This window comes from Sciurus vulgaris, assembly GCF_902686455.1.
Source record: "Sciurus vulgaris genome assembly, chromosome: 18".
Lineage (NCBI taxonomy): Eukaryota > Metazoa > Chordata > Mammalia > Rodentia > Sciuridae > Sciurus > Sciurus vulgaris.
Window position 1 is genome coordinate 38,784,310 of NC_136479.1, and position 23,560 is coordinate 38,807,869.

General features: G+C 53.6%; 1 protein-coding gene across 12 annotated transcripts in view; it reads left to right on the forward strand.

The window, feature by feature from the left end:
* The window catches only part of AUTS2 (activator of transcription and developmental regulator AUTS2), a 1,098,554-nt gene that overhangs the window by 1,066,309 nt on the left and 8,685 nt on the right, over nt 1-23,560 (forward strand). For 3 of the 12 annotated variants that reach the window (XM_079120201.1, XM_079120204.1, XM_079120193.1), the window contains 9 exons: nt 7,351-7,819; nt 8,902-9,155; nt 9,814-10,055; nt 11,499-11,543; nt 14,288-14,383; nt 16,533-16,604; nt 17,679-17,708; nt 19,304-19,375; nt 22,291-22,432. In XM_079120201.1, the coding sequence (XP_078976327.1) occupies nt 7,351-7,819; nt 8,902-9,155; nt 9,814-10,055; nt 11,499-11,543; nt 14,288-14,383; nt 16,533-16,604; nt 17,679-17,708; nt 19,304-19,375; nt 22,291-22,432 (1,422 nt within the window). The remainder of the gene's footprint in view (nt 1-7,350; nt 7,820-8,901; nt 9,156-9,813; nt 10,056-11,498; nt 11,544-14,287; nt 14,384-16,532; nt 16,605-17,678; nt 17,709-19,303; nt 19,376-22,290; nt 22,433-23,560) is intronic. The other 9 variants (XM_079120194.1, XM_079120198.1, XM_079120195.1 and 6 more) reach the window with 6 other exon arrangements.

The window sequence follows — 23,560 nt, forward strand, 5'->3', positions numbered from 1 at the left end:
CTGAGCGAGGCGGGGCTGCTCCTGGGACGTGCATAGACAGGAGTGCCCAGCGCCGCTCGGAATCTGTGAACATAGGACGGCAGCTTCCCCTGGGGTTGCCTGGACTTCTCCCCCAGCCACGCCAGTGAGAGACCCTGGAATGCACACGGCTCTCCACGCTCTGCTCCCCCGGAACTCTAGGACTGGGGCTCTCTGCTGGGTCTCTGTGCCCCTCCGGGCCTGGCACGGTGCTGGGTGGAGGAGGTGACTCAACACTGATCACTCTTCTCGTGGGGCGTGAAAAGCGGAGGATTGGGTGTGATCTTGACACTGACCAGGGCTCCCGGCCCACCCCACAGCCGAGGCCCGCCTGTATCCATCTTGCATTCTGAGTGGGTCCTTTCGTTGCCTGCCCGCCCCCATGCCACAGACCGAGCTGCAGTTTTATTTGCAGGGGACACCGAGGGAACTAAGCGCTCACCAGCCCCTCCAGGGCTCTTCGCTGGCCTCCAGCCTCCCGTCAGCACTGTGATTGATGGTCCTGGGCATGGACATGGACATCAGGGTGGCACCGCTGGGGTGGGGTGCAGGAGGAATACCTTGAGACCCGCTGAAGCGCTTGGACTGCAGGAGCTGCCCTTCCTTTAATCCCTTCTGGGTCGCCCCCACCCTGGGTCAGTCCCAGGAGGCCAGAGAGAGCGGCTGGGGCCTCCCAGGTGACAGAGGCCTCTGATCTGCTGGGCTCCCCAGCCCTCCCAGTGGGTTGCTGGTGTTTGGCAGGTATGCTGGTTATTTTTCCCCTTTTAGAATTTTGCTTTTAATAGGAACCTTGGAGGCCCTCAGAGGTTTGTGATACAGACTTAGGCCGGAGCTTAGCCTCCCAGATGGTAATTAATGTTTACACAACATGACAAGCACAAAATGGAATCTCTTTGAGCCCTGCCAAACACCCATCATTCCCCCGATCTTCCACTCCTGCAGTGTTTGAAAATTAATTTGCCTTGAACAAACAGTGGGTTTTCCTCAATTTATTTGTACAGTTTCAGTGGCCTAGAAGCAGAGCTGCAAGACCAAATGTCATCCTTCCATTCGTTCGAGTAATTGAATCTGCTAATGGAACAAACTGGTCTCTGTTTAATGATTTGAAGAAGAGGGAGAGGAGGAGGAAAATAAAGAGACATGTATGTTCCAGAAGGTGGACACTGTCCTGTGAAACATGAGTGCATTATGGAGTTTGGAGATAGCAAGAATCTAAACCTTGGGAGGGAGCTAACGTATTGCTAAATTAGTGCAACTCAGGTTAATCAGTGTGTACAAAATATGCAGCGTTTGCTTAAGAAGAGATTATGTCCAAGGTAACAGAATAGACTAGTGAAGGGATAAAAACAGTGAGCATTACTGGTAACCTGAAATAACTGAATGTTGAGTCACAGAAATTGGATGCATGTGCATGTGCCCGGGGTCCTCAGCACAGGACATTCCAGTCCTTTAACAATGCTCCCACTTTGAGTTTAAGTCTGGGATACTTGTCTTATTTGGCTGCAATCTTCAGTCCAGTGTGGTGAGTCCCATGGTGGAGCTCTGTCATTTGGACAAACAAGTATATTAATTAGAAGATGGAGTCACATAAAAATAGAATGTGTCCATTTCTTGGAGATGGAGCAGACATTCAGATATCTATAGATGGATGAATGGAATAATGGCTGGGTGAACAGATGGATGGGTACTTAGGTGTATGTATGTATGTATGAACAGATGGATGGATGGGTGGATGGGTGGGTGGGTGGGTGAGCACATGGATGGGTAGGTGGATGGATGGATGGATGATGGATGGATGAGCAGATGGGTGGATGGATGGGGGTGGTGAGCAGATGGATGGATGGATGGATGGATGGATGGATGGATGGATGGATGGGTAGGTGAGCAGCTGGATGGGTAGGTTGATGGATGGGATGGATGGGTGAATGAGTGGATGGATGGGTAAGCGGATGGATGGGTGGGTGGGTGGGTGGATGGATGGATGAGCAAATGGATGGATGGATGGGTAGGTGGGTGGGTGTGTGAGTGGATAGATGGGTGGGTGGATGGGTGAGCAGCTGAATGGGTAGGTGGATGGGTGGGTAGGTGAGCAGATGGATGACTGAAGAGATAGATGAATGGATGGGTAAGAGGATAGATGGATGGATGGAGAGATAGATAGGTGGGTACATGAATGGATGGATCAGTGGGTGAGCAGATGGATGGGTAAACAGATGGGTGGGTAGACAGGTGGATGAGCGGATGGATGAGTGGGTGGGTGTATGGATACTTCGCCTTCTAGCTATTGCCGCACATGGTTTTCTTAATGTCTTTGAGGCTTATTCAGGTTTGCAACAGTAACAAGCTGGCAGGGAGTTAGCCCTCTTATGACTTAATAACTGACTATGAAGACAGGTAGAGGACATAGACACAGAGGCTACACCTTGAGAGACCTCTTTTGTTTCTTCCTCCTCCAATTTCCTTCCTGTCCCAGTATACCTAGTTAGCACCAATGAGAAATGTCGAGGAATAGAGGGGAGCCCTGTACCACATTCTGTCTTCGTTCCTGAGAGGGAAATATTTATTTGGCCTCTTGGTGTGGTTTTTTGGTTTGCTTGTTTGTTTTAATCCATCTAACAGAGGAGATAATTTTTAAAAGACTTTAGAAGAGTCCATTGTTTTGATAATGGAGCTGTATTATCCATGAGGGAGCTCATTTTTAAATATAATGTCTTTTTTTCTTTCATGTAATAACATATATTCATTTCAGAAACTTAGGAAGTCAAGAAAATTACAGGTATGTAAGGTAGTGTCGAGGTCTCCCCTGGATAATGGGGCATGATTGACACTGCCGCGTTTCCACTTGGCGTGTGCGTGTGTACACTCACAGAGCTGGCTTTCAGTTGAGACATACCAGTGGCAGCGCGCTGTATTTTCCAGCAGTCATTATGTTCGAGGTACCTGGTGGCGTTCGTACCTCCTGGCCATGGCTGGGGACGCTGAGCAGCCGCTGTGTGCCGGATTGCAGAAGCACTTCACCTGAATGAATTCCTGTCCCAGCCCTGGTAGATGCTGACAGTTATTGTGCCATTGGTTAGTGGACTTGGCAAAGGGTGTGGTGCAGCACAGGATAAGAGTGCTCAAACCAGCCTTGCCAGACCCAGTGCTGCGTGGTTCAGGGCAGCTGGCGTTTGGTGACATGCTCGTTTTACTGGCTGGATAAGACATGCAGCTGATATACCCATCTGTACGCCCCAATTTAAGATGCACGTGAGTCCCCTAGTGAAATGGTAAAGGAGAAATAAATGGAAGTCATTCGTAGCAACATCAGTGCTTGCTTGCGGTAGAGAAGGACATGACCCTGGCCGCTAAGACTGAGCCTCCTGGTGGTGGCGGTCAGCTCCCCCGAGCAACCTCGCGTGGATATCACCACTTTCCCAAAAGGTGACCGACTCCTGCTTAAGTCCCAGATGTAGCGAAGTACAGTCGTGGCATTCTTGGAAAATTCAGTGCAGGTCGAAACCCTGCAAAAAATTACTTTGTGTCAACTTTTCATTTAGATGATAGGAATAATAAGTTTCTCAAAGTTAGTCGACATTGCATTTGACACAGGTACCTTTTGTGGGGGTGAGGCCAAGGTGTTGATTATTTAGTACTTAGTTTATTTTTATGGTTGAGATTTATTTTAGTCAAGTTTTAGTAATTTATATTCTTTTTACAAATCCATTTTATTTTCAAATTCATTACAAATTTTTTTTTTTTTTTTTTTTTTTTGTTCACATACACAGAGCAAAATGTCTCCCCATTGTCTAGTTCCTGGCTATAATAATGCACTTACATAAACACACACACGCACACACACTAGTTCTCCAGTTTCCACAAAAGGCATCGAATGCTATACATGGTATGTGCATACATACACACACAAACACAAACACACACACACACACACACACATTAATTCTCCTGTTTCCACAAAAGGCATCCTATGCTATACATGGTACGTGCTGCAGATCAGTGGGAGAGTGCTTGCCTAGCTTGTGCAAGGACCTGGGTTCAGTCCGAGGACTGGGTGTAGAAAAGCAGGGTCTGAATTCCCAGGGCACTTGTATCAAATCTCTATCAAAATCAAACACATTTTTTTCTAATCCACCATTAGATTTTTTAAAAAGTTATTGAGTTGAGTTTATCAATTTATACTTTACATGCAGTAAATATGCCCTTTTACCATATGCTATGGAGTATGACTTTTATTTGCATCTCTTATTATAAGCCATGATGTATTATTCTTACAGTCACAAGAAGAGAGTGCTTAAACCCCCAAATGTAATGAATACCACATTTAAATAAGACTAGTCAATGTGTGCATTCTTATTTCTTTCAACCTCAGCAAATTTCATCCTTTGGCAAATTCAAAGCACACAGTGCAATATAAAATGACTTTAAAATGCATTCCTGCCAATTTTGGAGAAGCACAGTAAGACAAATTGTCAAGATGGAAAAGCTTAACTGGTAAGATCATTTATTGAATAATTGAAAGGAAGAGGAAGAACGTTACCGATTAGCCACAAAGATGCGTGATGCCTGATCCATGTCTGCAGAGGCCTGTGTAAACAAGGACTCCAGCATTCTTTCCAGCCCTCCCCGTGGCCGCCTTGCCTACCGGTCACGGTACCAGAGTGTGCTGGGTTGGTGGTGGCTTTCAGATTTAGCTAAAGTATTGTGTTGCAATAACTCTGTAGCTTTCCTAAGCCTTTGCAATGACTGGTTTACTTAAATATTTTAAGTGCATCTGGAATTTGCCATTACCTGCTTTGTTGGGGGTACGTTTGCTTCCTAGGGGCAACGCAGTGTAGACTGGAGACAGGCACTTGGTGGGCCGAACCCAAGACTTCTGGTCTATCAAACAGCAAGGCAACCTCAACAAGGAAGTTCTCCCACTTCTCTGGGCTTATCCCCATTCGGAGACAGGGTTGGATTCCAGGTGTGGTCGAAGAATCAGCAGTATCACCTGCAAGATCCACAGGAAGGCAGGAGCTGGCCCAGAGCCGCTGGGCCAGACTCTGCATCTCAGTGAGATCTTCCTCCAGTTCACCTGAGCCATGCTGGGATGGTCTCCAGGTGGTCTCCTTTTGCAGTTCCAGCCTGCTAGCTTCCTTAGTGCTCACCTGCAGCTGGCTGGGATGGATCAGCGGGGTTCACCAGAGAGGCTCAGATCTTTCCCATTTTCTTCCTTGCTGTCCATGATGGCAGCGACTGCCACGCTCTTGGTACCACACCTCGCTCTCTAGGTGTGTTCGGGCTGGAATTGAGACATGGGGCAACAAGAGAGCAAGGCCACGCCTGCAGGACAGATGCTCCTGCAGACTTACGACACTGTCCAAATGCCAGAGTCTCCTTAAAGCAGGGCGCTCGATGGTCAAGCTAGACCCAGGGAGTAGCTGTCCCTAGGGGACTTCTTACCAGCACAGGGCATTTAAATGGTGTCTTTTAGAAAGGAAGCATTGTTGATGTGAAAAGATGTATCTGAACATTAATTTTTAAAGGAATTTGGATATAAACTTACAGAATAGAAACTGTTGACGGATTCTTTACCATCCTGGTCCAGGGAGAACAGCGTGGTGCAAAGCACACCCAGATGCTCCTACCCAGCTGCCTGTACCCCTTGGTGGGCGTGGGCATGGGAGGCGTCCTGGCGTGTGCACAGCATCTTGCTGGTGTGTGTGCTCTGGAATTCCGGGTTCCTGAAGCTTTTGCTCCCAGACCAGACTAGTACCCCTGCTATAACCAGGGTGTGGTTTTCAGTGATCCATAATAGCACTATGGAAATTTTGGTGAAGGAAAAATAGAATTTGTGAGAGAGGACAGAAAAAGCACTGCGAGGGCAGGGCTGGACCCCCACTCTGGCTTCTAAGACAAGAGGCCCTGCTGTGTGGCCAGGAGCCCCCCAGCTGCTCTTCCCTGGCCTCACCAGGGAGCTCGATGGTCCAGTTTGGGGGACCCAAAAAGTTTTAGCTTTGATTGTAAGGAGAAATCTTCTACAGAGATTCTTAAAACAGTACTGGGCAGAAACAGGTTCGCACAAGAGGTCACAAATGCAGTTGCTCCCCTCCTCCCTGATGCAGGGGCAGCGTGGGTCTTGCTGTTCCCGGCCGCTCTCCCAGACCGAGGTTGGCCGAGCCCACCCCAGCCCCAGATGTGCTTTGCTTGTAAGTCAGGGTTGGTTTCTGCTTGGGTGCACGGTACTGCATTGCACTGCTCACCAAGAGGACGTGAACACCATGGATTGCTCTAATGCAGATTCCAGAGCTAAGTGCGTGTACACAGGAGGGTGCACAGCAACAGACCCGTGTGGGTGGCACCCACTTTTCACAGTTGATAGGAGGGTAGGAAGAGGAGGCTCACACAGGTGCCCTCGGTTCAGAGTGTGGTAAGCTGCTCTTCCTGTCTCTGAACTGTGGTAATGAAAGAGTGCATCTTCTTAGCACAGAAATGGAGTCAAGGTACTCTCCCCCTGCCAGATGTTTACAAAAGAACTTACTCCAAAATTGGGCTATTCCTTGATATTTTCTTGTTGGTCTTTCGATATTCTATTTGAGAATTTTATGGAATTCGGCTTCTGGGATAATAACCAAGACATCATAGTGGTCGTAACACTTAGGTCTCTTGACCTTAGGAGGGAAGCTTATTTTTTAAGTTTATACAGGGACCATCTATTTTCTAATCGAAAGAATTTGACTTAAATTTTACATCCAGTCTTAGTCTCAGCATCCGTAGCCTTTGACCTTAGTGGGGTGGGGACCTGACGTGGTCCCGGGGGGTTCCTGAAAGACCTTGGCAGGTGTAGTCATGGTACACGTGACTTACTTTCACGCTGGCACTTGTGATCTCAGATGTCCGTGTCTGCTGGGAAGTACTGAGAGGCCTGACTTGACTGGAAGTTTGGCACTTGCTAAACAAAAACCTTGTTGCTCTAAGAATGTCAAGTGCGCCTCCCCAGTCCCTGGGATAGGGGCAGGGGAAAGCAAGAAAGAACATCTGTGTGTTGTTAAGTAACATCGCTTCATTTGCTGTTGAAAACACTCTCCCTTGTAGATTCAAGAACTGTATTTGTTTTTAAAGGGAAAAATCAACTTTGTGAGCTCTAATTTCTTAACTGTGCTTCAGAAAGGCTTGTGAAGACAGGGGACCCTGGTTTGCAGGCTGCTGAGGGCAGGCTTCCTGGCCTTTCTCTCCAGGAGGGGTGGTGGGTGGCATGCGGCCGGCCTGCTGTGCAGTGCAGCCTGGAGTGGCTCCCAGGCTCCACGCTCCTGTGTCACTGTCTGTGGCTTGTCTCTGCTCTCCCCCACACAGATCCGGAGTTAGGTGTTGGTGCGCTGCCTGAACATGACAGCCAGGATGCAGGGCCGATTGTTCCCAAGATATCGGGTCTAGAGAGAAGCCAGGAGAAGAGCCAAGACTGCTGCAAAGAGCCTGCCTTCGAGCCTGTGGTGCTCAAGGACCCCTGCCCTCCGGTCCCACAGCCGCTGCCCCAGCCCCAGGCCGAGCCCCAGCCCCAGGCCCCTTCTCCGGACCCTGACTTGGTGCCACGCACAGAGGCCCCACCAACGGCCCCTCCTCCAAGCACGCAGCCCCTGCAGGGCCCCCCGGAGGCCCCGCTGCAGCCCGCCCCACAGCCTCAGGTGCAGCGGCCGCCCAGGCCACCGTCCCCCACCCAGCTGCTCCACCAGCACCTCCCCGCTGTGCAGGCCCACCCCTCGTCCCAGGGCCTGCCCCAGCCCTTGTCAGCCTACAGCAGCAGCCTGAGCCTCAACAGTTTAAGGTGAGCTGACCTGCTGTCTGCCTGCCCGCCATCTTTGCTGGACGGTCAGGAAGTCCTGGGCAAGGGCTTCTCAGGGGATGGGTTGCCCTGTTGAGACCTGTCCTTGTTTCCTCTGTGAGGCAGAGGACAGGGAAGGGGCTGCTGGGTGAGACCCAGGTCGGTGGTGGGGTTGACGCTGTAAAGGGTGAACCATCCAGGGTCTCCTGGAGGAGGGAGGTGGGAAGGAGGGGCACCTACCCAGCAGTTGACCAGGCACCCTGGCATGCGCCTGAGGTCCCAGCTACTGAGGCTGGAGGATGCCTTGAGCCCAGAAGTAGAGATCAGCCTGTGGAACATAGCAAGACCCCATCTCAAAAGATAAAAGAGAAGAAACGGCTGAAGGCGTGTGCCAGGGGTGGAGGCCGAGGTGCCTCTGAGGGCGCTTCCGGGCTGAGCCTCGGGAGGGAGGAGGGTCAGGGAGGCCTATCTCTGGCCGGAGATGGGGACCCAAGCAGAATTCTGGTCTGAGCATTTTGTCACTAGGATTTGCTTCCTCTTTGTGGGCCAGAGAGGAAGCCAGCTAAGGGAAAGGGAGACGTGCCCAGGGGAGAGCCAGGTTCTGCAGGAGCCTCTGAAGTTGGCCTGGAGGCCTGTGGGCTCCTGAGACGGGTGCTGTGCTCCCCTTTTCCTCCTGGAAACCTGTGACTTTGTGGTCAGGGACTTGCTTTTTCCAGTCTGGGACAGGTGAACACCTTAGGCAGGCAGGTTCCCCCCAGGGGCTAGCCCAGCTTCTGCCCCGGGGCCATTGCTGCGGTCCCTCGTTTCTGGGGTAGCAGACAAGTTGTCATTCTGTTTTGTTCCTTGGCTGCTTTGCAGGAAGCGTGGGGATTGAGAGGGGGGAGGTGGCACAGGTGACAGCAGGGTGACAGCCTGGCAGGAGAAGCCAGGGCCCTGGTCTCGGCCATGGGCTACCTGGACATCTGTCCACAGCCCCAGGCAGTGGTCTCCTGAGGCCCACTGTCAGGGGGCCCGGCGGGGGCAGGAGGGCACTGCCGAGAGCGCAGCGCTCACCCGAGGTGCTTCTGCCCTTCTCGCTCCGACAGCAGCAGCAGAAGCAGCACTCCAGCCAAGACCCAGCCGGCCGCCCCGCACATCTCCCACCACCCCTCCGCCTCCCCGTTCCCCCTCGCCCTGCCCAACCACAGCCCCCTGCATAGCTTCACTCCCACCCTCCAGCCCCCTGCACACGCACATCACCCCAATATGTTCGCCCCGCCCACTGCTCTGCCTCCGCCACCACCTCTGACGTCAGGGAGTCTGCAGGTCCCTGGACACCCTGCCGGGAGCACTTACTCAGGTAGGATGCCCTGTGGGCGCCAGGCCTGCACCGCCCCATCGTCCCTCCTCGCCAGGCTAGGCACACTCGTCTTCATCCGCAGCCCTGTGGCGTTGAGCACCACACAGCCGTGGATCAGCCCTGAGTGGACCCTGCCTAAGAAGCAGGGTGTGTGGAGCCAGGAGGCCCGAGGGGCGAGGCCCGGAGGGCGCACCCTGCGCTCACAGCCGAGCGCCGTGGCCTGGAGGCCCACGTTGGGTGCTCCCCAGCGGCCTAGACTGCATCCTGGTGCGAGGGCCTGCCTGAAGGCTCCCACCTTCCTGGGAAGGGAAGGCGCACTGGGATGATGCACCCCAGGACTCAGGGACAGACCCGGGTCCCCCTCCCAGGGCTGGTCCATGCTGGCCGTGCTGCTCCTGAGAGCTGCACAGAGCAGGAGAGCCCACCATTCACAGCAGCCGTGCCTGGGCACCCTCCTGCTCTTACCCCGGATCCCCAGACAACCCAGGGAGGCCCGAGGGCCGTCCCAGTCGTATGGATGAGGAACCAGGCCATGGCGGGCCTGGGTGGACTATCACCGTTGCCCCTTGGTCCCGGCCCCAGGTCCCCAGTCCCGCACCCTTCTTGTTAAGGCACTGGAGGGGGAAGGTGCCATCATCTCCCTTTCCTTCTTTTCCAGAGCAAGACATCTTGCGGCAGGAACTGAACACGCGTTTTTTGGCCTCCCAGAGCGCTGACCGCGGGGCCTCCCTGGGCCCTCCGCCCTACCTGCGGACCGAGTTCCACCAGCACCAGCACCAGCACCAGCACACGCACCAGCACACGCACCAGCACACCTTCACGCCGTTCCCCCACGCCATCCCGCCCACCGCCATCATGCCGACGCCAGCACCTCCCATGGTGCGTACCCCAGGCAGAAATGTGAGGATAAGTAGAGCGCACTCCTTTCCGTCTGCAGCTCGGGGGGCTGGCGTGGGAGTGGGCCCCAGGCCAGGCGGCCACAAGGACCAGGTGTTCCACCCAGGAGGCCCTGCCCACCATGCGCACTCCGGGGTGCGGTCAGCCTCCTCGCAGCCTGGCTGCCTTCTCCGGGCACGGCGCATGGTGGCCAGGCACAGCGGTGTGGACCAGGTGCCGGCACAGAGCTGCTCACAGCCCTGGGGCGGGAGAGGGCGGGGGGAGGGCCCCGGGCCAGCTGCTTGCCCTGTGGGGGCTGCGTTCAGAGGGCCAGCCCTGGCCCTGGTCATGTCTGGGCACTGCCAGGCCCCAGGGAACTGGGACCTGAAGTTGATGGTGTCAGGCTAGACATCTCCATGCGTTCTGAGACAGCTCTCCCGCAGATAGTCCTGGAACATTCTGTCACTCAATTTCTAGTGTTTAAGGAAGCACATGGTTCCAGAGGAACAGTCCTTGGAGGCCCTGTAGAGCAGGTCTGGCCTCCCTGGGGGGGGGGGGGCCTCTCCTCCCTCCTGTGCTCCCTCTCCTCACCCACGGGGTCAGCTTCCATGGCTTAATGTACATCTCTAAAGTTTCACTTGGGGGATATTAAAGATGAGGCCATTTCAACCAAAAAAAAAAGTCCTCCAGCAAATCCTGTGTCCTTTTATCTGTAAGAACTACATTTCTCAACAGTTACAGGTTTTTTTAATTCTTTTTCAGTTGTAGATGGACACAATGCCTTTATTTATTCATTTATTCATTTTTTATGCAGAGCCGAGGCTCAAACCCAGTGCCTCACACTGCGAGGCCAGCAATCCACTGAGCCCAGCCCAGCCCAGCCCACCTAGCCTTAAAACCTTAAGGACCTACTCTTTTGAGAAAATGTCGTGCTGGCCTGTGTGAGCTGTTTCGCAGTCGAATTCAACCAGAGGGTCGTAACATACTGGAGGATGATAGGCGCGAGGTCTGGGGTGAAGGGTTCCTCTTTTTGTTCAGAAGACCCAGCCCAAAGTGCTGTGTGGGTGGCATGGACCTCAGAGGACAGCCAGACCTGCAGTTCCGCCAAGGAGAAGGTGAAAGAGAGGGACCCTGGAGGAGCCAGGCCTTGTGCTCAGCTCCCTGAACTGACCTGGGAGCTGCCTGTCCTCCCGGTCTGGGGGTTCACTGTGTGCCAGCCTCTGAACGCAGAGTAGATGCTCACCGCCACGGGGCAGGACTCAAGGGACGCGTGGTGCAGACAGAGTGGACTCGGTGTTTTCATTTCTGTTGGAGCCTCGTCAGAGGCTCAGGAGCTCAGATGGCTCCTGTCCAGCGATTACGGGGCCTGGTGTCATCTCAGTGTTGCAGAGGCTGTCGGGCTGCCCCCTCTGAAGCAGTGAACCAATGCAGATGAAGTAACTAGCTTTTGCTTTGATCCCTTTACAGTTTGACAAATACCCTACAAAAGTTGACCCCTTCTACCGGCACAGTGTGAGTGTACCACCCTGCTCCGCGTTGAATGTCCTGCTTTCCGTGTGCGCGCTCCCTCAGATCAGTAGTGGCCAGCAGCCTGCCCGGTCACCTCGCAGAGTCCCCGCTGCTGCTTGCCATGTGGATGCTTGCTTTTGTGGCGTCTTGCTTTTGGTAAAGATGCAGTATCATCTTCAGAGTCAAAAGATCACAAGCACAGCCAAGACCCTGGCCTCCTGGGGGCTGGGACTGTCCTGCCACGTGGGCAGCGGAACTGCGGCCCTCACTGCAGCAGAGCCTGGCGTCCCGGGACCAGCCACAGTGGGAAGGCCAGCAGCAGAAGGGAGCTCAGCCTGAATCGTCCCCTTCAGACAGAAAGCCCCTCTTCCACATGGCAGACATTATTCTCCTAAGCTTATTTCAGTTTGACAATGAGAAAATCATTTAATGAAAAGAAAGCCTTAACAATAAAATGAATGCACTGTTTCTCTTTAAGCTCATTCTTCTTTGCTTAAAAAAGTACAATTTTATGCAATTCCACAACTGGGACCAACCTGTTACATGTTCATTGACTTAGAAGACAAGGGCTTCTTTTTATACAAAGACCTTGAATACTTGATTGTGATATTTTGATAATGGGGTGAATACTGCATCATTTGTATCTGAAAATCTGCAAGTTTATTTGCTCAATGGTTTTTAAAAAAAATTTTAAGTGAAACTCCCCCCAAAAAGGAAAAGTCATACTTGCTTGTAGCCATGTTGATTCACCATACGCAACTATTCTCATATTGATTTTTAGATTGTGTTCGCATTTCGATGGAAATGTTGCTCAGTAGATCAGCAAAGACTGAATTCATTCATACTTTAAACAGATAATTAGACACTTTATTAGTCAGGAGTGTAGCTGAGAAATCAAGACTAGAAAATATTAGAAATCAATTAAGAATCACTTACGCTGGAGCCAGTCAGAAATGACGGGAGGAGGCCTCTCTATTAAAGAGGGCACGTGCGCGTGCCATGGGGCCACCTGTGTTGCTCAGCGCTGATGCGGAAAGTCACTCAGGCCCAGGGTCCCTCTTGGGACCTGCCCGTGAGTGGTGCCACTTGGCCTTGGTCTCTGTCTTGCTGATTTAAATGAGGGACCAGCTCACAGAATGCGCACAACAGGTTGCTTGGATTGGTGGCCTAAGGCCACCTGCAGTGCTCTGTGGGCATATGCCACGAGACGCCCGTAGGAGTTGGAGAGTCGGCCTAGAGGCCTGGTCTCGGGAACGTTTGTCACATCCCTTGGGTGCTCAAGGGGACACAGCTCTATTTATGTCCCAGGAGGTCAGCAATGGATAGAGCAGAAGGAAAGTGGTAAGAACATCGGGTTTCTGCCGTGGCCGTGAAGGGAAATGCCCCCGGTGTGCTTGGGCATGGCTGCTCACTGCTTCCCTCAGGGCCCTGGGGGAGCTCCGCACATTGTCAGCCACAGCGGGGGACACAGGAAGTGCAGAGTGTCCCCTGCTTGAGGACTAGGGTGTCACAGCAGGAGAGAGGATCCACGCTCAAGAATCTAAAGCACAATCTGAGCCTTGGAAGTAGTTCTAGAGAGGGCCCCAGGCACAGAGTCACTGTTCCAGTGGATTTAGTTCAGTACCAACCAGGCCCGAGAGGGGCACTGTGTGACACGTGGATCTCCGTCCTCGCCAGGACAGCTAGTGTGAAGGCGTCATTGGGAAAGGGCATTGTGCATGTGACCTGTGTCACCTAAATGTCCTCATGGTGGCTTGGTGGGAGTGGATGGACCCAGAGCTGTAGAATCTCAGAGACAATAGGACTTCAGAAGGAGGGAAGGATGTGCTCACAGTCTTCCTGCACTGCTGTCAGGTCCTCTGGGCCTGTGAGCCAGAACTCAAGCTTCCACTCGGTCACACTCAGAGTCACATTGTGCCATCATCGAGTGACCAGACTCCCACACCAGCAGCTCTGAGGAGTCTCCAGGGAGCCTGCGGGCTGAGTGGCAGATGCCATTCCAGGCTGGCCCCGGGAGTTGTGTTACCTATAGAGGGCGCCAAGCCCCAGAAACTGGGAGCTAGGCACCCCAGCCCCACAGGGCTGGGGACAAACAAGGTCTCCATGCTTCCATAATCTACCTTCTTGGAGAACTGGCAGCTCTGTTTAAAGTTTAAACTGAATCATTTTATTTTACCCTTCGACAAATATTTGTCACCATTTTAGATGAGAGAATTAAATTGCCCTCTGGAACTGCCACTTCTAGAACAGCCTAATGAAGCAAGGATTGTGAATATGTTCTCATTTCTTCAAACTATTAAAAATCTAAAAGCGCTAATTGAGTTTTAATGGTATAAAATCCTGGCACTCATGAAGACCTGCCTCTTCCTTTTTTTTTTTTTTTTTTTTCCTTCTTTTTTCTAATTAACTTGTAATTTTCAGGGCATTTTATTTGGCCCAGCATCCCTCCTGGTTTTGGTACGCATCAAAACCTCCGCCCATTTAGGACTTGTATGTGATTCTCCAATTAATAGTTAGGAAGCTCCCTTTCTAATGGCGCTCTCACCGGGGACATCATTTGTTGGCTGATTGAGTCTGAACTACCTTTAACTTTTGGGTTGAACATTCGTGGCGCGTTGTGTGACCATCCCATCCTGGCCCGTCACTAACGGCACCCGGCTGCGCTGCCCAGCCGGCTCTGGGGGAAGGGATGTGAATGGTCGCTTGCCTCCGACTAAAGCCTTTTCTCCTCTCGTCTCTGGCCGCAGCTCTTCCACTCCTACCCTCCTGCAGTGTCGGGCATCCCCCCCATGATCCCACCCACGGGCCCTTTTGGTTCACTACAAGGAGCATTTCAGCCGAAGGTAAGGACCGCGCAGGGAAGACCCAGGGGCGTGTCTCCCCAGGGACCGGCTGGGCACCGCCCGCCTCCACTTGCCTGCGCAGCGACTGCTCAGATCCTAAGTGACCCTGGGGATTGGAGCGGAGTGGTTTTTTTCTAGTCCATTTAGTTTTAAGCCTCAGCAAAAACTAAAGTTGCAGTCGGCCGACCCGGGTAATCTCCGCTAAGCCGCGGCCCGATGGCGTTCCCCCTGGCACTGCGGGCAGGAACCCTTGGCTCCCGGGCACCAGGTCGTTTCAGAGGCAGAGGTGTGAGGCTGCGGGGAAGAGGGCTGGACGATGTTTGGGAGCGCAGTTGTGTGTGGGGGTTGGTGGAGGGAGGCGCCCCTCGGGCCGGCCCTGTCCTCCGCAGCCCGCCCGGGACCTGGGGTCTGCCGGAGTGGAGGCCGCGCCGTCTGGTTCCGCACAGCCAGCTTGCCAAGCCAGATCCAGACTCCTGCTTTTGACACCCTGCTGTGACATGAGCCCTTTAAGTTTGCCTCTGCTTAGCCAGTGGCCTGCTGTCCAGGTGGGCTCCGGGTACCGCTGCAGTTAGTCCTGAAGAGGGGCTTTCAGGACACCCTTGTGTTTAGCATCTACGGCAGCCCCGCCCGGTTGTCGCTCCCACCAAAGCAACATGCCTTCTAGTTGCGAACCACTCTCAGATTTTTCAAGCCTGGTGTTTTGTTGGTGTGTGATTTTTCTTTTTATTCCCACTTCTGAGGTGGATACCAGGGTGGGCCAGCCTCCCAGCATGGGCACCTGCTGCTCTGCCCAAGACACACTGCCTCAAAGCTGGACAGGGCAAGCAAAGGCCCTGGGGTGGGATGGCTGCACCTCCCCTCACGAGACGTCTCATTGCACTGAGTGGCACAGAGGTCAAAGCCACACATGCATAGGACTTTACGGTGGCTCCACCGAGGGCTCCTGTCTCAGATCAAAGACGATGATCTGAAACTCCTTCCCCCAGCCTGCTCTTTACTACTCCCTCAGACCCGGGTCTTCCATTCTAGGTTGGGACAAATCTCTAGTGCATCCCCAAACAGACTGGTAGGTCGTTTAATAAATGAGACTATTTCCCTCACTCACCATTATCCAATCACACAGAAAACTGCATCTGGGCAGGAGCGCCTCCGCTGGTGCTGGGGTAGGCCTTTCAGGCCATCTTCCTGATTGAATATGTAGATTGCAGTTCATTAGTGGAGTTCTTCATATGTATGCAAATCAGGCTGTTAACAACTCCAGCTTAATTGTTGGTTGTACGCAGCTGATTGCTTTCCTTTCACTCCTTCCCCCTGCGCAGGGAGGCGAGCCTGGTGCCTGAACTTGAGCTCCATTTCCACAGTTACCTTCTGGCGTGTGTTGGGGGAGGGTTTCGTGGAAGTTGCGATTTCTTAAATAACAGGTGTTACATAGTTTTAAAGCCCTTTTCCCAGAAGACAGTGATAACTGAGCCCGAAGTAGGCTTTGAGTTGTTCCTTGTAGGACCAAAGCCGACAGATGAGAGTGATATTGTTAGGGGTCTGTAAGAAGGGCGGTAGGAGTAGGAGAGACGAAAGTGGGATTCTATACGAGTCCTTGTGGTCCCTAAATTAGGTTCTCCTGTCCCATTTCCACCACTGCTAATGAGTAATTACTGAGTGTAATTTCTTGTTATTGTCTGCCAGTTAAAATGTGGAGAGTTGGCTTAATGTCTGTGAAATACCGTCAGCTATTCTGATGAGAAGCACCTGACGCTGGAAATGACACCAGCGTTCGCTTGAGCGTTTCCCAGAGTGTCTGCGAGGAGGCAGGAAGGCGGCGGGTGCAGCCAGTGCAGGGCCACCCGGGAAGAAGCCTTCCAGGCCGCTCGCCATGAGTGGCTTCCTCATTTGGTTCTGTGGCTTCTACTGTGGTGGCGGGTGCTGGGGGCCACCTCTCTGCTTTAGGTGCCATGGGAGAGAGCAGTCTCTGGTCAGAGCACCTGGAGAACGTAGGGAGCCAGTCTCTGTAGAAGCTCGTGCGCTCACCGAGAAAAATGAGTTGCGATTTAAGAAACAAATGAAGCTTCACTTCTTCATTTAGAACGAGGAAAGATTTTGCTTCATGCCCCGTGTTTTGTGCTTCCTAAGCTGTGGTCTAATTAATTTGTAGACATCCAACCCTATCGATGTTGCTGCTCGGCCCGGGACAGTCCCACACACTTTACTCCAAAAGGACCCGAGGGTACGTGCAGAGTCAGGCTTGGCCTCAGGTAACCCAGGGGCGTGTGCTCGGGGCAGGCGCCCTGTGCTTGTGCCCTCCTAGCTCCTTCGAGAGAGCTGTCCTCGGGGAAGGGGCTCTTCCAGTTTATGCCAGAAAGTGCCAGTTACTCCTAGAAGACCAAGTCCCTCCGGCCCCGTGAGTGACACGGGAGACTGACTTGCCAGCCCGAGGAGGGAGGGCGGGCCCGTGGTCTGCGCCCAGGAACTGGACACTGAGGCTTGTGACCGGTCTTTTCTGCCTGCAAGTTCTTATGTTGCTGTGGGACACTGAGTGGAAAAGCACCGAGCGCTTCTCTCGCTGGACGTCAGCCGCCGCCACCCGCGGTCGGGGACTTCCGGGACCACACGGCTCCTCTGGCCCTCTATTTTTAATGTGGCAGGGATCCTTTGTGCTCTAGAGCTGGATAAAACATCCATTATGCTTTGCTTATGTTATTTATTAATATTTTATACTGCACCTACTTCCAAAAAAGAATCTGAAATTATGCAGTAGGTATCCTCTCGTCTCCTCGATTGTTATTTATATCTGTCTTTATAGTAAAAGCGAAAAAGCAGTTGCCTTTCCCAGTATCTCTTTCCTGGGTGAGGGCAGTCAGGAACGGATGGCGAGGGCAAGGCAGACAGCTGAAGCTTTACGAGCTGCCCCTGCAGGGTGCACGGTGTGGGAACAGGGGCGTGCTTGCCGAGGAGGGCCGGGCCGCGCAGTCCCTCTACATGGCCCTGATCTGCCCCGGCAGACACTCGCCCCCAGCGCCCGGCGTGGTGTGGAAGGCTCCACCGGAACCTCGAGCTGCCCAGGGCACAGCGCCATTGATTAGACTCCTCGGGGCTTGTCAGCGCTGATGTCAGTGGGGGAGGGGACACTTGGCACTTTTGATAGTGTGAAAATGGGTTAATTATTCTCTAAAAGGGCTTCATTTAAAAGTAAAATTCTAACATTTTAATTTCCCCTCCTAATGAAGCACTACAAATTTGTTAATTAGAGCAATTGTTTGAGTGACAGGCGTGTAACCAAGTTGTCATTTTCTCTTCACAGTTGACAGATCCTTTCAGACCTATGTTAAGGGTAAGAAAGCTTCTTCTAGAACTGTTTTGCAACCTCTGTTTGGCTCCCTGTGGGTTGGAAATGCAAGTCTGTAACAAGCAGTACCCGGTGGGCTGTAGCATGGTGGTTGGTGGGTTTTCATGTCCTGCGAGGCAAGCAACCCGAGTTGTTTGGCTCTGGGCAGTGGAGGAAGCCAGGCCCCGGGCTTTTTATTTATGTAACAGATACAGCCGAGTCCGATTCTGTTGTGAGCAGGTCTGGTAGAAAGTTGGAATCTCAAGGAGAAAGACTTAAGCCATAGGCTGAAATCAGTGTCTTTCATGCTTAGAAAACACTAATTGTGGTGGATCTGTTTGCTTGTGGCTTCCTTGTTCAGCACGAAGTGCTGTTGATGTCCGTAGCCACTCGACCTGTTTCTCTGGTGTGGGAAAGGATACTGTCAGCATTGGTTGTTAACATCTTGTTCAAAGCAGAATGTCCTGAGGTCTGGTGCCTGGCCAGCAGATGACCTCTGTGACTGCCACTTTCCTGAGCCGGGCTGGGTGGCCCAAAGGTGGTAGAGGATAGACAGTGGGTTTTCTGTTGTAGTCCCCAGTTTCTGGTGCATACTGGGCTAATCCACCTGCTCCAAAGGAGGCCTGTGTCCTCACTTAGGTGAGGCAGTGTGGTATTTGTGATGTCAAATGACCCGTAAGTCCATTACAAGAGAAAAGTACTGAGTCTGTATTTCAGGAACAGCTCCTTGCTACAGCCACCAGAGGATTGTGCCCTTTGCCAGTGCAGGACAGGGCTGTTTCTTCTCTGCCCAGTAGCTCGGCACATGCACTCTAAGCTTCAGCGGAGATGGCTTGGCAGGAAGCAGAAAGAGGTGGCCCCTGCCCCGAGTGGCAGAGAAGTCGCACATGCTTGCTCAGAGAGCAAAGCATGAAATGAGCTGAGAGCTGTGACTTGAGCCATTCCTCCAGGGTGGAGGAGGACCTGTCCGGGCAGAAGCCTGGGAGGAGGGAGGAGGGAGTGCCTCCCTCCCGGCCCTTCCTTTCTCTTAGACATGAGCAGCGCCCCGACATGGTGGGAGTCGGCTCTTAATGAAGCATGTGTGGCCACTGGACTTAAACTAGACCGGGATGGATTCCACGGTCCCGCCTTGGGGGTCAAGAAGCAACAGCCACGGGGAGGTTCTGACAGGTCCCGTGCCCTTTCTTGTTTTGATTTGATTCAGACGCTCCCTAATTAGCCCTGTGAACAGCTGATTTGCATGATGGCAGAGCAGCGTTTGTTAAGTAGGGCTTCCTACTTCGCCAGGTCTGCCAGCTGGCACCAGAAAAGAAAGAAGAAGCACAAAGTGGGATCCAGGCTTTTCCCATCTTGTGACCGGCCTTTTCAAATATGGCTTCCTGAGTGGTGGCCGACCTCTAGCCCCGGGAAGAGGGGGGCGTGACCGTGACTCCCTGATGCCCGGTCACGTCAGGGCTGCTGACGGGAGGCACTCGCAGGCACAAAGCACTCTTGTTTCACGAAAAAAGTCTCTGTAGCCAGAATCTGCTGAGAGCTTGGGGGAGTTGCAGGCGGCCCCCCTGAAATGTCTCTTCTGACCACGCTGCTCTTTCTTGTTCCAGAAACCAGGGAAGTGGTGTGCTATGCATGTTCACATCGCCTGGCAGATTTACCACCACCAACAGAAAGTCAAGGTCAGTCCGACCTTCCTGGTTCATGGGGGCGTGGGCGGGGCACGTGCACATGATCTGCGAGGAGCACCTGCATCGGGGCATTTGACAGAGGGTCTGAAGACCAGAGGCAGGGGGAGAAGTCCTCTGGGAAGCCATCCGGAAACCCTGATGAGGGGCGCCACCAGCAAAATCCAGAACAGAAGCAAACCGGTGGTTCCCTGGGGCATTTTTTCCTTTTTGATAAATTGTCATCTTACTGATCCAAAGGACCTGAATATGGATTAAATCCTAGAATAAAGGTTTTAATCACAGTGAGCAAGAACTGGAATACAGAGAACACTTAGTGGCTGAGGGAGCTGACAGGGAGTGTCTTTGTTTTGTTTTCAGTAACAACTAACGTGTTCTCTCTTCCTTTGGGGGCTTTGGGGAAATGATCTCTATGCCCCATCGGCAGGTGGCGGTGTTGACCCTCCACCAGCAGTGTGTGTGACCACAGTTAGCGCTTCCAGAGGTAGCACCAGGCCCACCCGGGCCTTCAGCTCACCCTCCAGGTGACCAGTCGCAGTGTAAAGAGACAGTCAGTACCCTCCAGGACCGCCTTGTGGCAGGTCCTCTTTGTCGTCCTCATACAGATGAATATGGTCTGTGCCTGAACCAGAGCTTCCATGAGCCTCTGTGGCACAGGAGGGAGAGGGCGAGCACCGGGGCATGACGTGACATGGTGCCAGGGCTTGGCTAGGGAGCGCGGAGCCCCACATCCACACTGCAGCCTAGGACACGCTGGGACACATCCAAGCAGGTCACTCTAGCAGAGGTCACTTGGTGCATAATCTGCAGGTGTGACTCGGCCCAGGGGCGTTTGAGGCCATCCTGGGGCCTGTAGGGAAGGAGAACACACCAGGCACGCAGCAGGGTTCAAACGTGGCTCAGAGCGAAGACGGAAGCTAGTTAGAAGGGAGAAGCAAACTCAGCAAGACCTGTGGCCCTGGTGACTCCTGCCCCTTGCTGACTGCCATCAGGAGTCTGGCCCTGCTGCCTCCTGTCAGGCGGTTGACGAGGGCTGGTGCTGTAGACTGGCTCACCAGGTATGGCTGCCGCGTTCAGCTGTCGTCTGGCTCCAGGCAGCGTGGTCAGCGGGACCATAGGTACAGACGTCTTCCTTCGTCCTTTGGTCTCAAGTGATGAAGGATGCTGCCCGTGCCACTTGAGCAGCCCCTCTCCATGGAAACACCTGGCGGCTCCGGCTTTCATTATCCCTATTCAGTCAGCAAGGCCCCCCGAACGGGAAGTGGCTCCGTTCATCTCCCTTCCGCCAGCGGTGTGATCCCCAGGTTCCATCCTGCTTCGTGGACCTAAGCTGTGTTTAATGAAACCGCTGTGTACCACGCGATGTTAGCGCCCAGTCATTTGGCAACCAAATTGAAGGAGGTCCGAGGTTGTTATAGATTCATAGTGAATCAGGGCTTGGTTCGGGGTTCCGATATTACTTTATAGTGGGACTTCGTTATAGCATTCCCTGTAGGTTGGAGCAGAAATTACCCTGTCTGCTTTCTCTCAAGTTTCTCTCTCGTTTACTCGTTTTCTTCAGTGAGCCACCTAGTGCTCAGGGGCACTCCCGCCTGGGCCGCTTGCTGTTCCTGTCTAGCTGCCCAGGCGTTTGCCATGAGGATCTGTGGGTGCCAAGGCCACGAGTTCTGTGTGTGTCCAGGTGTTGCTCCCAAGAACGAGCCCCCAGCAGGTCTCATTCCATGTGAGGGTGACAGACTGGTGGGTTCTGACCTGTAGTGCTGAGGGACAGCAGACTTCCTGGACCCCACCCCACCCCACCCTCAGCCTCGCTGTTCTGTAGACCCTCCCCGTCATCTTCCTCGGCTGTGCAGCAGGGCAAGGATCTCAGAGAGAGGAGAGGTGGAGGTGGGTCAGGAGCGGGGCCACACAGACAGCCCAGGCCGTGCCGGAGCCCTTGAGGGTGGAAGGCAGCTCAACTCAGGTCTCAGGTTCCCGGGCCCCGGGAAGCGGGGGACATGGAGGGCAGTGCCTGTCTGGGAGGTGCAGACCTGACTCCGAGAAGGAAGGCTGTCGAGAAATAAGGCAGCGGCAGCTCTGACACCACGTAGGCAGGAGGGCTGCCCACCTCCAGAGACAGGCTAGGGTCCAGAGGAACGCTGGCCAATGTCCCCCGCCTCAGGGGAAGGTAAGCTAGAAGACTAGCTTCAGTGTGGGCAGGTGAGAGAAAATGAAGCCAGGACTTCATAGCAGAGGGTGGTCTCCGTGGACCCCTGGCCAGGACTAGCCTCCTCCTCCTCGGGTGCTTGGGGTGGCAGCAAGAAGAAACGCCCCCATTGGTCAAACCGAGAAGCCAGCTTTGCTTACGTTCTGCTTTTGTTTGTTTCTTTCATAGGTAGGTGACTGTGATCACTGGGACATTAGCTTGTAGGCATGCAGATACCTCTCTATAACGTCCAGTTACTAATGTGCTCTGACCTATTAGTCTATGGCTAAGAGGCATCAAACAATTTACACAGCAGATTATTCACACAGAATCCCTAATAAAATGGGCCTTAAAATGCTATCATTTTAAGACTTTCTAAAACGGTCCTTCACAGCAAAATAACAAACACTTGGCGGCCCCGGCCTGAGGGACGGGATGCGGTTGCACTCCTTGGTGGCCCAGCCACCGACCAGACTCTGGTCCTGCCACTCATGCTTCTGCTGTGAGAAACAGGCGCTGGCCCTCCTGGGTGGACCTGGCCCTGGCCGGCGAGGGCCATGGTCCGAGGGTCGCCTGGTTCCCGAGTAATCCTAAACTCCACCCTCCCTGGGGCCAGCATCCGAGTGCGGCCCGTTCAGAGCCCGCTCCGTCTGGGGCTCTCGTGGCTCTGCCTTCCTGCCACTCGCTTGGAACCTCACCTGGGCTTGCCCCCTTGCCACTGCAGAAGCAGATGCAGTCGGACCCACACAAGCTGGACTTCGGACTGAAGCCCGAGTTCCTGAGCCGCCCTCCCGGCCCCAGCCTCTTCGGAGCCATCCACCACCCGCACGACCTGGCTCGGCCTTCGACTCTCTTCTCTGCCGCTGGTGAGTTCAGAGGAAGCCTGGTCCTAGCTGAGTAGATGGCGTCTGGGCTCCGTGCTGCCCCTCACCCCTGCCAGCAGTGGGGTTCACGCCGTGTGGCCAGATGGTGCACAGCACGCCCAGAGGGGAGAGAGGCCATCTTTCCCTGCAGGACTTGGGAACTGTGGCTTATCATTCGCGCCTAGGCATTAACCCATGACACAGCATGTCAGTGTCACTGAAAGAGGTGGGAGAGGTCACAGGGGCCAATCAGAAGTAAACAGTGCCGGGAGTCCTGGGGACACACAGAGCACGGGGTGATGCTGCACCGTGACACTCTGTTGGCTGTGTTTCGGGGTCTGAGGCTAAAGAAGCACAGTCGAGCTGGTCGTCAGTGGTGTGGGCTTGGCTTCCGGCTGCTTCCTCTGCTGCAGGGTGCCCACCTCCAGTGTCTCTGGTGTGCAGAAGAGGGGCTGGGGAGCAGGGGAGCCTCACGGGCCCTTCCGCTCTGGCACGTTGGAACCAAGGGAGGGCTGCTTGCAGCGTGGCGCCAGGGCTCCTTCACATCCAGGCCTCTAAAGCTGTTCGGAGAGCACAGCTGCTGGCACACAGCTCTGCTCTGTAGATACTTAAAGATGGCGGCACTGGCTGGCTGGGATGACGCGCACCGGCTTCCTGCCTGGGTAGACTTGAGTGATGATGCGCTCCCTGTTCCTGACACTCAGGGGCAGCTCTCATTGCCGTCTGCCTGCTGCCACCCACAGCTCATTTTTGGTGGACATAGCTCTCCCGGGCGGAAATCCTCACCGAAGTCTTGTTGCCAGGGCCAGGGCACCACCCTTGAGGGCGACTGGATTTGCTCCGGTCTCGGGTTTTCCTTTGGCGGTTCTGTCAAGGGACATATTTGAAGGCTCTGTTGCCATGGAACCTAGCTCCAAGACAGGGCCACATTAAGAGCAGTTTTTGGAGAGAAACCGATTTCTCCCTGGCTTTCATTTGAGCTGAGTGGATGAATCGGCCTCTTTTGCTTCCACAATTCTGGAACTGTAGGCATCCCTGGGGACCTGGGCTGAGTGAAGCTCTGGTCTTCACTGAAGCATTAATTGGCTTGTACTACACACACAGACATTGTGTGGCTAAAATTTTATTTAG